The sequence below is a fragment of the Heterodontus francisci genome, chromosome 42 (assembly GCF_036365525.1).
Source record: "Heterodontus francisci isolate sHetFra1 chromosome 42, sHetFra1.hap1, whole genome shotgun sequence".
Classification (NCBI taxonomy): domain Eukaryota; kingdom Metazoa; phylum Chordata; class Chondrichthyes; order Heterodontiformes; family Heterodontidae; genus Heterodontus; species Heterodontus francisci.
Genome location: NC_090412.1, coordinates 15214120 through 15230127, shown reverse-complemented (window position 1 = coordinate 15230127; position 16008 = coordinate 15214120). Strand labels below are relative to the sequence as shown.

General features: G+C 38.3%; 1 protein-coding gene across 3 annotated transcripts in view; it reads right to left on the bottom strand.

The window, feature by feature from the left end:
* The window catches only part of LOC137355466 (adenosine kinase-like), a 240118-nt gene that overhangs the window by 201313 nt on the left and 22797 nt on the right, over nucleotides 1–16008 (bottom strand). For all 3 annotated transcript variants that reach the window (XM_068020615.1, XM_068020616.1, XM_068020617.1), the window contains exons 2-3: nucleotides 14912–14986; nucleotides 516–569 (exon numbers count right to left, since the gene is read on the bottom strand). In XM_068020615.1, coding sequence (XP_067876716.1) covers nucleotides 516–569; nucleotides 14912–14986 — 129 coding nt within the window. The remainder of the gene's footprint in view (nucleotides 1–515; nucleotides 570–14911; nucleotides 14987–16008) is intronic.

Sequence of the window (16008 nt, the reverse complement as noted above, 5' to 3'; positions counted from 1 at the left end):
AAGGAAGATCTTTGGAATTCTCTATCCCAGAGAGCTGCGGATGCTCAGTCGTTGAGCAAATTCAAGTCCGAGATCAAAAGACGTTTGGACATTAAGGAAATCAAGAGGTATGGGGATTGGGCAGGCAAGTGAATTTGAGGTCTAAGATTATTAAGATCCAAGATCATGATTTTACTGATGGCAGAGCAGGATCAAGGGGCCTTGGCCTACTCCTGCTCCTATTTCTTATCTTCTTATCCACTTTGTATCTTCGGCAGTATTTTGAGACAGAATGCAAAGAACCACATTAAAATCCCTCTGACTGCAGTGGACTTATTTAGGTCACTTGCAGTGAGTTCTGCAGACCTCCCCTTTGAGTAGTGAACAATAAGACCAAGTTCTACAACTTGACCAATTCAGTATCATTTAGCATATACAAAAGGGCACAACAGGACAGTCCAAATTTTGAGGGAACCCACTGTTAATGGTTCAGTAGCAAATTTCAGACTGTGGTTACTCAATTAAAGTGAACTTACAGTTCTTTGTGCTTCTCATCAGCCAGGATCTGGTCATTTGTCTTCAGTCCATACCTTTAAATCAGAGTGAAAATATCAAATATTATTACATGAAACCATTACATCATTGACAGTTCCTATTTGCATGAAACAAAAAAAAAACTCATTCTTGGCTACATCATCAAATACTCATTGAAGGCAGAGTACATTTGCTCATCATGAATTTAGTTCTTAGATGGCAGAGTGTTACAAAAGTGCCTCTGTGTTTTGTTAAATATAATTTTTGAGGATTCATTTTTGAAAGATTGAAGAAATGTTAAACTTTGGAGTTTTCAAAGGCAGTCATGTAAAGGCCACTTGACTTTGAAAAACAGTCCCTGGAAATGTTTTTTTTTAAAGGGGGCACTGAGAGGTCTTGAGGAAAACAAGCCTTTCCGGGAAACCACCTGATTTCCAGCAACAATAACAAGCCTTTCCAGGAAACCACCTGACTTCCAGCTCAATAAACAACAGAGAACCTGGACAGCTGGAGAAGTTGTTTACAAAATAGTGACAGGTCAAAATTGATGGAAGTCAAAAGGTTGACCTCCTGTTGTCAGTTTTGCTTTTGAATTGTTTTGAGTTAGGGCTGAACTGTATAAAAAGGGAGAAAACTTCCAAGGTGAGAAGAGAATTCCCAAGGAAGGAGAGAAGACGACAAGACAGCTCAGCTTTTCAGCACCTCTCTAAAAGACCCTGAGAAGTCCACTGTGTCAACTCTGTCTTTGAAGAAAAGCCTGCTAAATTAATTCTCAACGCCACCTGAAAAGAACAGTTCTAAAAGATCCCAGTGACCCGTCTACGCGTACTCAGAGGCCAGAGTATATGCCAGTTTTGAAACACAACATATCTCATCTGCTGTTTCTTCAAGAATGAGCAAGTATTCAGCCCAAGTGTTTTTCTTTGTCTGTAATAGAAATTTAAAAACAAAAATCCCTTTAATTTTCTGGTTAACTGGTGTACGTATGTGTGTGTGTGAGGGGCTAAGGTAAAAAGGGAGCTTTACTATTTCAATCTGTTTGTTTATGCCTTACTTCATTACTGGTTAAGACTTGTTTTATAATAAACTGATAATTTTGTTATTTATTGAAGAAATTTGGTTGGTGCATTTCATTCTAGGATAAAAATAGAGTCTATGATTGACTGTATCACTAAGTGGGAAAAAATATAAATATATGTTGTGACCTGTGGAGGAGTGGAACTAGAATAAACAATGCACTCCTCCCGCCTCCATCGTAACAAGAGTAAGATCCAAATTCAGCAGGACACTACAAATGAGGAAGTAACATTTCTGATCACTCACCCTTCTCCTTCCCAGCTACTTCAGATAAAGTTTATTTTAGAAAATAGCATATTGAAGTGGCCCTTGTCTGGGCCGAGGAGACATTTTATCATAGAATCATACAGTACAAAAGGAAGCCATTTGGTCTATCATTCCTGTGCCAATTCTCTGAATGATACACCAATTAGTCCCACTTCGTTTTCTTGCCCTGCAGATGTTTTCCTTTTTAAGTACATATATCTATCAGGATTCTCTCTTCTGAGTGCGACTAAGTAACCCTTGAAAAGACACACCCCTTCGTCCCCTCTACAATTGCCTTAGTACAAAAGCTGCTAGCATGCAACGACTGGACTTACAGTGTCAATTGAGTGAGGTACCAAAGACAGCAACAAGTGCCCATGAACTATATTCCAATAAGTCAGCTTTCCATGCTTCTGTCTACCCTCCTATCCCCACACACTGTTTCATATATGTATTTTAGTTCATTGATTTCTCTCATTGTGTCTCATGCTAATATCACTTCTATTTAACCACCTCCTGTTCTCTAGTACAGCAATTAACAATCATTCTATTCCAAAACCTCTTCCCATCCCTCAATATGACTCTCGGGACAATTAAAGCCAGGGCTAGGCAGAAGCGGATTCGCCACCAACTTTCACGTTGGTGCCTAATTCCCGTCCGCCTAAGGTAAAATCCAGCCCCTCATCTTTCATACAGCAGAAGAGAAAACTAGGATAAAACTAGATCTAAATAAAACAGTAAAGTTAGTGCTTACTGATTCTCCCCTAACTAGTTCATACAAAATGACACTGCAGTCCCAAAAAGCCAAACAGGAACAGCACTTTCCTTTATTTGCACTAAGGACAAAAAAGCTTTGTTAAATAGAAGGGCAGTTTAGAAATTTAAAACCATATTTAACTTTGTTAACAGACTTTCAAAGTACAACTTTTAATAAAATGAACACTGAGGACTCGATCTTCTTTAGACTACATCAACAAACACAAGGTTTGCAAGCATACTATTTTAATGACCACTGATAACATCTCATTTTATTCAGCATAAAACTCTAAACAGATCTGTGCAATACTCCTTAGTGATTAAACAATGTGTAAATTTGATTGCAATTGCATGCTTATAAAGGAAGCATTACACAAGGACTTTACAGAAAACAAACTCCAAAAGAACATAAACTGTCACTGTTAATTCAAGAAATAAATGGAAGGTTGTGCAAGAAATCTTTGCAAGGAGTCTTTGTTCTGCCATAAAAAAAATCTTCTGCAGGAGAACTCCATATTGGCAACTGAGCTGAGGGGGGAGGACAGAGGGATGAGAAAACAAACCAAGTCCTTCACCAATGAAGCAAAGAAAACTGATGGATGAGATATCACGAGTCATACAAGCCGACTCAAAAGTTGATGGAAGCTCTGCAGTAAACCATCTACAATCTTCTCAGCTGGAGAAGAGTGCAGGTTCTATTGCCCTGTTCACTTTCTAACCTTCTATATCAGTTCAGAATATAAAAGATTCAAAAATCAAAAGATGTTGAATACCCGGCCCCATTGAAAAAATTAAAGTTTGTAACAACTTAGTTTGGAAAATGCTCTCCCTACAAAACCCAAATTGATATGCTAACCTTGACAGTTAAAGTAATGGCAGATAATATTTGGAAAATAGAATACATGATTTCACCAACTATATTATAAAGCCATCAGGTACAAAGCGGAATACTTATCAGTACCCACTTTTTGCTGACCATTCATGTCAGAGTCATTATGGCACTGAAAGAGGCCATCTGTCCCATCAATGAAAAACCTTAGAAAGTACTGAATCTAACACAAGAATTAATATGATAAATAATGTGTTTTGGCCTCCAAAATGGTTGAGCAATGCTCTTCTGTGATCAGCATCATCATTTACCAGGATTTAGAGCACATGCAAACAACAAAACCTATATGGAGAAAAACTGAAGACTGAGTGTCTCAGCAATTATTAACTTGTGAAGGGCAAATTGCACGTCAACGCTAGTGTTCTAGATTACTAAAATCAGGCAGAGACAACAATAATCATCCAACTCTTTTAAATTTTTTTCAGAAACGTATCAAAAACTATAATTTTTCACTACATACCATACGCATTTACATCCAATGTTGTGACCCTCCAGCAACATAGAAGAAAATATTTAGTAATAAAGGAAATGAAAGCATAACACAACAAAGTGTCAGAAAGAATCAGCTCACTAATACAGGGATGAAAAGGAGAAAAAAAGAGCTTTATGTTAAAGCTCATTGACTGTAAAGCATTAGTTGAGTTTAAACTGTGACATCTCTACACTGACATGAAGAGTGATTCAGACTCATCAGACCAAAAAATGAGTTATTCCATTGTAAGCCTGATCATAAAGGGGCTGTAGACATAACGCCAAAAAGACTGTAGTCCTAAGGCAAACTGATGAAGCTGAACCATAACATCCATTTATTTGTTGTGGGAAGCTGGTTACTTTCGTAACATCCACCAAGTTCCATCATCATAAAAAGAAATGATTTAAAAAGGAATTATTTAAAAAGAAATTATATGATTTATATGCTGAATTCTCAAGGCAGTGTATCTTCATTGCATCAGAGTGGTTAACTCCTTGTATAATTCTAGTCCCAGTTTAATTCCTAAGTCGCCAGAAAGCACTTGTTGGTATCACTAAATCATCTTTCACAAGGTACATTTTGGGCCCTGACACTAGAAGTCTGTAAAATTGCGCATTTTATACAAAATTATTCTATACCATTGTAACCTTTTACTGTTTCAATCATGATACTGAAGTACATCAGAAAATAGCCAATTAAGTAAATCAGCTGCATAATCTATTTTCAGAGAAAGACCTCTATCAATTTATTTATTCAAGGCTTTCTCAGATGCACAAATATGCATGGCACATAACACTTAAAGTCTTCCCTTTTGGAGTATGAAGTATACCAGAATATAGATTTTAAGACCATACATCTTCGAATGGTATTTTTCTCTCACCTTTTACTTCCACTGCCCACACAGTGGCCCATTTTTAATTCAAACTGGATGGTAGGGCGACCCGGGTTCGGTTCCGGGTACTGCCTGTGCGGAGTTTGCAAGTTCTCCCTGTGACCGCGTGGGTCTCCGCCGGGTGCTCCGGTTTCCTCCCACAGCCAAAGACTTGCAGGTTGATAGGTAAATTGGCCATTGTAAATTGCCCCTAGTGTAGGTAGGTGGTAGGAGAATGGTGGTGATGTGGTAGGGAATATGGGATGAATGTAGGATTAGTATAAATGGGTGGTTGTTGGTCGGCACAGACTCGGTGGGCCGAAGGGCCTGTTTCAGTGCTGTATCACTATGACTCTATGACACGAATACAGTTGTGGTTAACACATCCTCTGCCTCTGGGGAAGTCTCAAATCCCAGTTCAATGTCCTTCCTGGGCCCTACCACTTCAGGCAACAAGAACTTGCATTTATGTAGCATCTTTAATATTGATAAAATATCCCAAGGCACTTCACAGGAGCAATCAAATTAAATTCTCAAGATTATCAATTTGATACTGAGGCACACGAGATATTAGGACAGGTGACCAAAATATTAATCAAAGAGGTAAAGCTTTGAGCAGGAAGTGGCAAAGAGGTTTAGGGAGGGAATTCTAGAACTTAGGGCTCAACACAAAAGGCAAACAATGGACACTATAAAAATCTAATTAACTTACGCTGAATGAGACATTCACTGAATTTTGATAGAATGAAAAGGGAAAGTCTTTCATTTGGTTGGAGAGTCAGTGGTGAGGGGGTCATAAATTTAAAATTATAACCAAGAGTTAAGTGAAAGGTGAGGAGAAATTATTCACACAGGGAATTGCTAAACATATGCAATGCCTTATCACAAAGAACAGTCAAGACAGCCAAGTAGGAAGAAATACTGAAAATACTCAGCAGGTCTGGCAGCATCTGTGCAGAGAGAAGCAGAGTTAACGTCTCAGGTCATAGACGACCTGAAACGTTAACTCTGCTTCTCTCTGCACAGATGCTGCCAGACCTACTGAGTATTTTCAGCATTTCTTGTTTTTAATTTCAAATTTCCAGCATCTGCAGTATTTTGCTTTTATCCAAGTAGGAAGAATCAGAAAACATTTGAATTACAGGAAACCACAGGGCGAAATGGAAAGAACCGAGCAGCAAAATGAGTCTAGAAAAAAAAACTGCCATAGGCACAGTAGGCTGACTGGCCTCCTCCTGTGCTGTACACCTCTACGGTTCTATGAAATGAATACCCCAGAATGGCCGCATGCAGATTAAATACAACAGTTGCTAATTTTCTATCACTGCAAAAATCAATGAAATGCAAATACATATAAGCGCACAATTTCATAGTTATTATTACTGCATGTTGATCCCAAAGAAATAGACCAACAAATATGGTCTTTCAGCTCATCTTTCCATTAAGACTATGATCTTCTAATCGCAGCATCTAATTACCTCTTGAAAGATTCTCAGCCCTTTACTAACACTACCCTGCTCAGAGACCATTTTAGGTATCAATCATTCTTGCTGCATGAAGTGCTTCCTAACATCAATCCTGAATTTGCCTTGAACTAGTTTGTACTTATGTTGCCTTACTCCACAATAACAAATGTTTTATAGATGAAGAGGACAGATATCAAGCCATGGAGAGAACAATAAGGGATCACTGAAAGTTTAATCAAAAAGTTTAATTTTAAGAATATTTTAAACAAGTGGAAAGGCAGAGAGATTTAGGAAGTGGGTTCCAGTGAGTAAGTTTGATATCGAATGTACTGCCTTCGGTGATTGAGCAGAGAAGAGGCATGCACAAAACATTATGTCACAAATCTGCAGGGTGCAGGAGTTGATATAAATCTGGAAGAAGGGGAGGTCTTTTAACAAAACTAATTGTGTTTTAACTTTAAATAATACTGCAGATCAACCTTCTCTACTTAGTACCTTGCAATATGAGATTACACAAACTAGGTTTGTATGCACTGAGATTTAGGAGGTTAAGGGGTGATTTGATTGAAGTTTAAGATATTAAGGGGAACATATAGGGTAAATAGAGAAAAACTATTTCTGTTGGTTGGGAAGTCTACGACTGGGGGGCATAGTCTAAAAATTAGACGTTTGAGGAGTGAAAGTAGGAAACACTTCTACACACAAAGGGTGGTAGAAGTTTGGAATTCTCTTCCACAAATGCCAACTGATGCTCGGTCAATTGTTAATCTGAGATTGTTAAGTTTTTGTTAACCAAAGTTATTACGGGATAAAGGGGAAAGGTGGGTATATGGAGCCAAGTCGCATATCAGCCATGATCATATTGAATGGTGGAATAGGCTTCAGAGGCTACTCCTCCTGTTCCTATGTACCTCCAGAGGCTGCCCTCTTACTGATCTCCAAGACTCAGATGTTAAGATTTTGATGGAAGACAGCTGTGGGCAGCTCTCAAGATAATACTTTTGTTTTGAACACTCATTTGGTTGTGAAGAGGAAAAGATAAGTGATGCAGTAAACTGTTTTAAAACTAAGAAAAACAGGAAATGTAAAATCGATTTAGAAAGTCAAAGGCTCTGAACACTGAAATGCTGTAAACAAATTCAAAACAGTTTGGATTTTCAAAACTCCAACAAATGAACCAAAAAATTATTGGCTAATTTCCTTCAAAGCTGAAATGCTAGACAACTAAATGGGGTTACAGCTAAGTTTGATCCTATCCTCATCTGAATCCACATACATGCACTTTCCAGGAGAGTAATTAGATCATGATTAGAAAAGAGAACCATAGCTATAATTTTTTTCCATTGTGTGGGCACTAAAGCAATGAACATGTCCTTCTTCTACCCTGGCAGTGAGGTTACAGAGATCAAAAATAAAACCTGGGATTCTATAACACTACCGACTGAGTCATTAAGAATATATTTTTTTAATGGAACCAATGAAAATCCACCTAGAGTTCAGAACTATACAGTGGTGTGGCAAATTCAAAAAATTGCTACTGTACATTTCAATTAGCATGGTGAGTGAAGAGAGAAGTCAATGTCCATAACGTGGCAACAGTACAATCACTGCCCAAACACTTCCCAAGGCTCAGAATACAAAAACTGAAGGTAACAAAAATGTATATGAAAGAAAATGTACTGCAAAAAAGTGATTTTAAACTACGTACCACTGCTACATGAATCTATGGTTAATATTTTCCATTTGATCATTTTGTTTAAAACATGACAATCATTTCAAACGAGCTGTGTTTATAAGAAACTGAAAAGCAAAGATGCAACTGTCAGCAAACAGAAAGACTGCATATGCAATTTTTTAATAAATAGACCACTTGCGCAGTCAGAATTAAAGGTAATGGTTAATATTTTGGTGAGCAAACATGCTCATTCATGAAAATTTTATATGCAAATTGGAGTTCATAATGATATTGCTACAATCTCCCATTTTGACCTTTAAAAATCAGATCAAAATTAATAAAAATTCAAAACCCGTGACACAGTATGAAATTCAACCAAAAACAAAAAAAAGTACACCGTTCACATTGTGTCAAAATGTTCTTCCCAATTCTTTATGTACTTATAGAATATTTCATATGCAGTTCTACTACGTCTGTTCAGTGAATTTTAAGATTTACTCCAGCACAGCTGAATACGTAAAACCAAAATTGAGTGGGTTGGGATTATGTGCAACAGCTACAGCTTACTTTATTTTTCCTCTTCAGACACGTGTGGAATTTGACAGCTTTCCATAAATTCATGTGCACAATATGATTAAAAATAAAGTTATTTCACAGGCTTTATTGAGAATACATCAAGCCAACAATAAGCCCCGCCCTTCAGAAAAGAAATCTAAATCAATATGCTTAAACATTCCACTGAATGATAGCAACGCAATTTCCAAATAGTTGCTTAGTAAATTAGAAATCTGCAATTAACACTTCAAATTAGAAGTTCAACAGTTATAACATTAACAATCCACTCTCAAACTGAAGCATTCTGAATTTACTTCAGTGACCTTTCTTCATAATTGATAAACATGTCAAAATATAACCTTTCGGCCTATCATTATCTTTTTCACAGCAGAGATTTCTAAGAGAAAATAAGACACTTCGGAGTGTAGCATGCTTAAGCAAAAAATATCACTGTAAACATCAAATTTCATTACACAACCAGCCATCAGAAAGTGCAATTCAACCCAGGATATGAGATGTTCGGAGATTTTCCTCATCCATGAACAATCAATTCTCTCCTAACACTAAATTTTAAATCACAGCTTTACAAAATATCTTTATGTCCTAATCCTTCTGAATGAAAATAAAATAGGTAACTCCTCAGTTCCAAACAAAAAAAGGTTGAGGTTACAAACAACATATTTATATAGTGCCTTTAATGTAATAAAATGTCCCAAGATGCTTCACAGGAACATTATAAAACAAAGTATGGCACTGAGCCACAAAAGGAGATATTAGTCAAATGAACAAAAGCTTAGTCGTAGAGGTAGGTTTTAACGAGTGTCCTAAGGTAGGAAAGCGAGGGGGAGAGGCGGTAGGGAGGGTATTCCAGAGTTTGGGACCTAGGCAACTGAAGACGCAGCCACCAATGGTGCAGCAATTAAAATCAGAGATACACAAGAGGCCAGGATTAAAGAAGCGCAGATATCTTGGAGGATTGAGGGTCTCGAGGAGATTACACAGATAGGGAGGGGCAAACCCATGGAGGGGTTTGAAAACAAGGATAAAAATTCTAAAATTAAGACATTGCTTGACCGGGAGCCAACATAGGTCAGCGAGCACAGGGATGATCAGGGAACAGGACTTGGTGAGAGTTAAGACACGGGCAAAAGAGTTTTGGATGACCTGAATTTTCCAGAGAGTAGAATGTGGGTGACCAGCCAAAAGTGCATTAGAATAGTCCAAAACTCCAAGGAGGAGGAGAAAAGCCCTTCAGAAGGCCCATCAATGCCTGCCCAACCAAATGAACAGTGAAAGAAACAGCAGCGTTAGCTACATAAATTTTCTAGTTCATTAACAGCATCATATCTCCAGGACAACTGACCTGTAAAGATTATGCACATACAGCAAAGCATTTACATTCAATTTCATTACGCTGTAACTCCGTTTTCAGAATGCAGGAATTGATGCAAGCTGCCATATTTTATCAAGGTAAAAAAATTTTTTTAAAGATCCAATTACCAAAAAGATTACTATTGTGAAAAAAGTTAAGTAGAATCTTAACTTAAATGATGTTTAAAACAGACAAAAAAGGTATGAACAACATATTCTATTAATCCAGGCTGACACTTCAGTTCAGTAATTATGTGGGTATTGTCTTTGAGAAGAGGTATTAAACTGAGGCCTAGTCGACCTGATCCGGTAAATGTAGAAGATTCCGGACCTGTATTGCACTTTATTTAATGCAAAATTTGTACTGTTATGTAATGTAGTTTTACAAATTTTATAAGTATATTTTTGGGGGAAAAATTCCAAAGAACTAGTCAAAGAGGGAAATTCGTATGGCTCTTTGTAGGACACAGATATATGCAAATTGGCTGCAGTATTGATTGCATTACAAATGCCGAAAGAAAAGACAAGAATTGGGACGGACGGGTATGGAGTGGAGGGGAGGGGAAAGATGGTGGCGCAGCAAGGAAGACGGGGACTGGAAGCAAATGACCAAAGAAAATTACAAAAGAGATACAGAGAATAGAGGAGTTACTGGAGGAAGCAGGGAAAGCATAAGAGAGAAGTGGGGAGAGGAGTGGAGGCATGGAAGAGAGAAAGGAAAGAGATAAAAAAACAAAGAAAGATATTACAAGCTGGATTCCAGAAGCTTTATTATTCAATGTGACTTTTTCCAACTTACATTTTAATGTGCCTCCCTTTAGAAGTTTTGCTACCCAAGAGCTTAAAAGCACAAAAAGCAATGCTCCAAATCAGAAATATAACTGTACCTAATGCTACCAAAAGCACTTGGGAAGAACATTTTAGCACAAGTCAGCAAACTACAAGGAAATGAGTACGATTTCCATGGTCAGCCTATTCAAAGAACCATATTGCCAGTTTATGAATTATGTTTCAAGTTATTTTACAGAAAAATTAAGATGTAAAAACATGAGAGTTGGGAAACAATATCAGTAGCAACATTATTTGCAGATCAGTTTAAACTCTGCTTGTTGTTGCAGTTATTCTCTTGATATTGCAGTTTATGCTCCAATTAATGCTGTAGTTCAAATCACACGCATTTCTAGGGGCATAAAATTACTGTCCAAGTTTTATTTTTCCTGATTTGTTCTACAATAACCTAAACCAATTTACATTCACAAATGTAAGATATACTCAAACTACCAGTGTCTTCTGAACAGCGATAATTAAGTTCTCTCAAATAAATACAAAATACAATGAGAATACATATATGCTTTATAGAATTTACCCACTACTTATAATTTCATTTAAAAAACCAACAGAACAAAAGTTCCGTATAAATATGATCACTGATTTATTGTCTCTTCATTTGTGGCCTATTTGTATAAAATACTGTAGAAATTACTAAGACCACAAGAAAAGGAAAATGGCTTAAAGCATGCAAATGTATAATGTTTACTGTGCATAAGCAGTCAGATCCCATATTAAACTATTCTATTGCAGCATTTTAGTTTCAACTTTTCCAACTTTAAAAAAGCAACCCAGAAGCTGTCCAGTCTTTCCAGATTCATGCAGGGCTTTCCTGGGCACAAACGTAAATTGCACTGCTCCAATAAAATTCATGAACTTGATTTACTCCCAATTATAGCTATAAATTTTGGTACCCAAACTTAACTGAATTCTTGCACAGGCTACCATTTCACAGTAATGTTAAATTTTCTGCTGAATTAACATAGAAACATAGAAAATAGGAGGAGTAGGCCATTCGGCCCTTCGAGTCTGCTCCGTCATTCATTCCAATCATGGCTGAACATCCAATTCAGTAACCTGTTCCCGCTTTCGCCCCATATCCTTTGATCCCTTTAAAGCCAAGAGCTATATTAGAATTAGAACATTACAGCGCAGTACAGGCCCTTCGGCCCTCGATGTTGCGCCGACCTGTGAAACCATCTGACCTACACTATTCCATTTTCATCCATATGTCTATCCAATGACCACTTAAATGCCCTTAAAGTTGGCGAGTCTACTACTGTTGCAGGCAGGGCATCCCACGCCCCTACTACTCTCTGAGTAAAGAAACTACCTCTCACATCTGTCCTATATCTATCACCCCTCAACTTAAAGCTATGTCCCCTCGTGTTTGCCATCACCATCCGAGGAAAAAGACTCTCACTATCCACCCTATCTAACCCTCTGATTATCTTATATGTCTCTATTAAGTCACCTCTCCTCCTCCTTCTCTCCAACGAAAACAACCTCAAGTCCCTCAGCCTTTCCTCGTAAGACCTTCCCTCCATACCAGGCAACATCCTAGTAAATCTCCTCTGCACCCTTTCCAAAGCTTCCACATCCTTCCTATAATGCGGTGACCAGGACTGCACGCAATACTCCAGGTGCGGTCTCACCAGAGTTTTGTACAGCTGCAGCATGACCTCGTGGCTCCGAAACTCGATCCCCCTACTAATAAAAGCTAACACACCATATGCCTTCTTAACAGCCCTATTAACCTGGGTAGCAACCTTCAGGGATTTATGTACCTGGACACCAAGATCTCTCTGTTCATCTACACTACCAAGAATCTTCCCATTAGCCCAGTACTCTGCATTCCTGTTACTCCTTCCAAAGTGAATCACCTCACACTTTTCCGCATTAAACTCCATTTGCCATCTCTCAGCCCAGCTCTGCAGCCTATCTATGTCCCTCTGTACCCTACAACATCCTTCGGCACTATCCACAACTCCACCGACCTTCGTGTCATCCACAAATTTACTAACCCACCCTTCTACACCCTCATCCAGGTCATTTATAAAAATGACAAACAGCAGTGGCCCCAAAACAGATCCTTGCGGTACACCACTAGTAACTAAACTCCAGGATGAACATTTGCCATCAACCACCACCCTCTGTCTTCTTTCAGCTAGCCAATTTCTGATCCAAAGCTCTAAATCACCTTCAACCCCATACTTCCGTATTTTCTGCAATAGCCTACCGTGGGGAACCTTATCAAACGCCTTACTGAAATCCATATACACCACATCCACTGCTTTACCCTCATCCACCTGTTTGGTCACCTTCTCGAAAAACTCAATAAGGTTTGTGAGGCACGACCTACCCTTCACAAAACCGTGCTGACTATCGCTAATGAACTTATTCTTTTCAAGATGATTATAAATCCTATCTCTTATAACCTTTTCCAACATTTTACCCACAACCGAAGTAAGGCTCACAGGTCTATAATTACCAGGGCTGTCTCTACTCCCCTTCTTGAACAAGGGGACAACATTTGCTATCCTCCAGTCTTCTGGCACTATTCCTGTTGACAATGACGACATAAAGATCAAGGACAAAGGCTCTGCAATCTCCTCCCTGGCTTCCCAGAGAATCTAACTTCTTCTTGAAAACATACAATGTTTTAGCCTCAACTGCTTCTGTGGTAGCAAATTCCACAGGTTCATCACTCTCTGGGTGAAGAAATTTCTCCTCATCTCAGTCCTGAATGGTTTACCTCGTATTCTTAGACTATGACCCCTGGTTCTGGACTCCCCAACCATCGGGAACATCCTTCCTGCATCTACCCTGTCAAGTCCTGTTAGAATTTTATAGGTTTCTATGAGATCCCCCCTCACTCTTCTGAACTCCAGCGAATATAATCCCAACCGACTCAATCTCTCCTCATACGTCAGTCCCGCCATCCCAGGAATCAGTCTGGTAAACCTTCACTGCACTCCCTCTATAGCAAGAGCATCCTTCCTCAGATAAGGAGACCAAATCTGCACACAATATTCCAAGTGTGGCCTCACCAAGGCCCTATATAATTGCAGCAAGACATCCCTGCTCCTATACTCAAATCCTCTCGCTATGAAGACCAACATACCATTTGCCTTTTTTACCGCCCGTTGCACCTGCATGCTTACCTTCAGCGACTGGTGTACGAGAACACCCAGGTCTCGTCGTATATTCCCCCCTCTCAGTTTATAGCCGTTCAGATAATAATCTGCCTTCCTGTTTTTGCTACCAAAGTGGATAACCTCACATTTATCCAAATTATACTGCCTCTGCCATGCATTAGCCCACTCACTCAACTTGTCCAAATCACCCTGAAGCCTCTCTGCATCCTCCTCACAATTCACCCTCCCACCCAGTTTTGTGTCATCTGCAAATTTGGAGATATTACATTTTGTTCCCTCATCTATATCATTAATATATATTGTGAATAGCTGAGGTCCTAGCACCGATCCCTGCGGTACCCCACTAGTCACTGCCTGCCATTCGGAAAAAGACCCATTTATCCCTACTCTTTGTTTCCTGTCCGCCAACCAATTTTCTATCCATCGCAATACACTACCCCCAATCCCATGCGCTTTAATTTTACATGCTAATCTCTTATGTGGGACTTTGTTGAAAGCCTTCTGAAAGTCCAAATAAACCACATCCACTGGCTCCCCCTCATGAACTCTACTAGTTACATCCTCCCTACATCCACTTTTGCTTTTTCCCTATGTTGAGATGATTTGATTTTAATAGCTATGACAAAATGAAGCTTGATGTTCCATTCTGCCTTTATTGGTATCTTACACTGTACATTCAAGAAATATAAACAGATTTGTTGTCCTATTACTCAAAATAATTTGGATGAAATATTGTTTCCTGAGGACATGAGTGCTTTCCATGTAATATACAACCTGTTAGCTAACATGGAGATCCAATGTTAATAGGGTATTTTCTGTTGGTGAGGTAGTTTTCTCTGTACATTCAAAATGATAACTTTAATTCATGGAAGCTGTTTTAGTATGATGTACAATTTTCACATTCATTCTACATGTTCTAGGCTCTATTGCATATATGGATCAAAATCCAAAAAACAGTAGCCCATATCATTATTAACATAACTCACAAATGTTTTTGTTGACTCAAATATAATCAAGGTATCTTGGAAACTTACTTGTCAAGGAAATCCTTGTCCACGACAGCACAGATGTCAAGAAGGGGATTTCCCATTCCAAATAGAGCATTTTCTCTGAAAAGAAAGTACAAGGGATTGATTAGTTCACTGCCACAGTACAATAGAACTGTTTAGTAGTTGTTGTTAGAACTGAAAAGGACACTTGAAACTTTTCCCAAAAGTCAGAATAGAAAACTGTCAGGTGATAGACGTTGCAGTTTATTTTTTAAAAACATAAATATATGTATCAGGAAAACTTAGCTTTTCAAAGTGCACAGGGACTTTGAAAAAAAGAATCTTACCACAATTAACTATTTTAACATTGCTCTACTGTTGTGGAAAAAATCCACCATTTTATCCTTGGGAGTTATCCGTGTTAAAGGTAAGACAAACCAGATTTTGAATTTTCTATGCAATGTCGTTTCAACCAAGTTAAATAATCACATGAAATCATAATAAATATTAATAATTCTGCATTCCACTAGCATCAACAGCTTAACACCGTGCAATTTCTAACTGAATTGTTTGGTAGGGATCCATCTCATTTAGGATATCAGATCGGCGAGAAAAAGCACTAAAAAATGTAATCACTTAATATTTACACGAGGAACCCACATCCAAGAATGAAGTTCACACAAAATTAAAGAAAGTGAATCCCATCAATCAACTTATGACAATTGAAGCATAAAAATGTTTGATTTAGAGGGAACTGTTACAAACATCAAAAATCCCATAGAGATACTTTTATGTGCTGTATACAAACAAGTTCCTGGGAACCACTAATATATTTTTTGGCCCAGCAGATTCTCTACATCATCTTTACGCAAGAACTTTCTTTGATCATTACTGCAATCATGAATGTGACTCAAGATGTTAACGAAATAAGATCCTTCCACTTTTCTACAAAGACAATTTCTTACTAAAACAATAGTCTTATTCATCAACCTATGTCAAGCAGACCTGAATCATGACTTCCATTTTTTGTTTGCGAAGGATGTTGTGGAATTAACTGGCAGAGTCACAGAGTCGTTGCAGTGCAGAAGGAGGCCATTTAGCCAATCGTGTCTGCTCTGAAACAGCATTTCACTCAGCTCCAT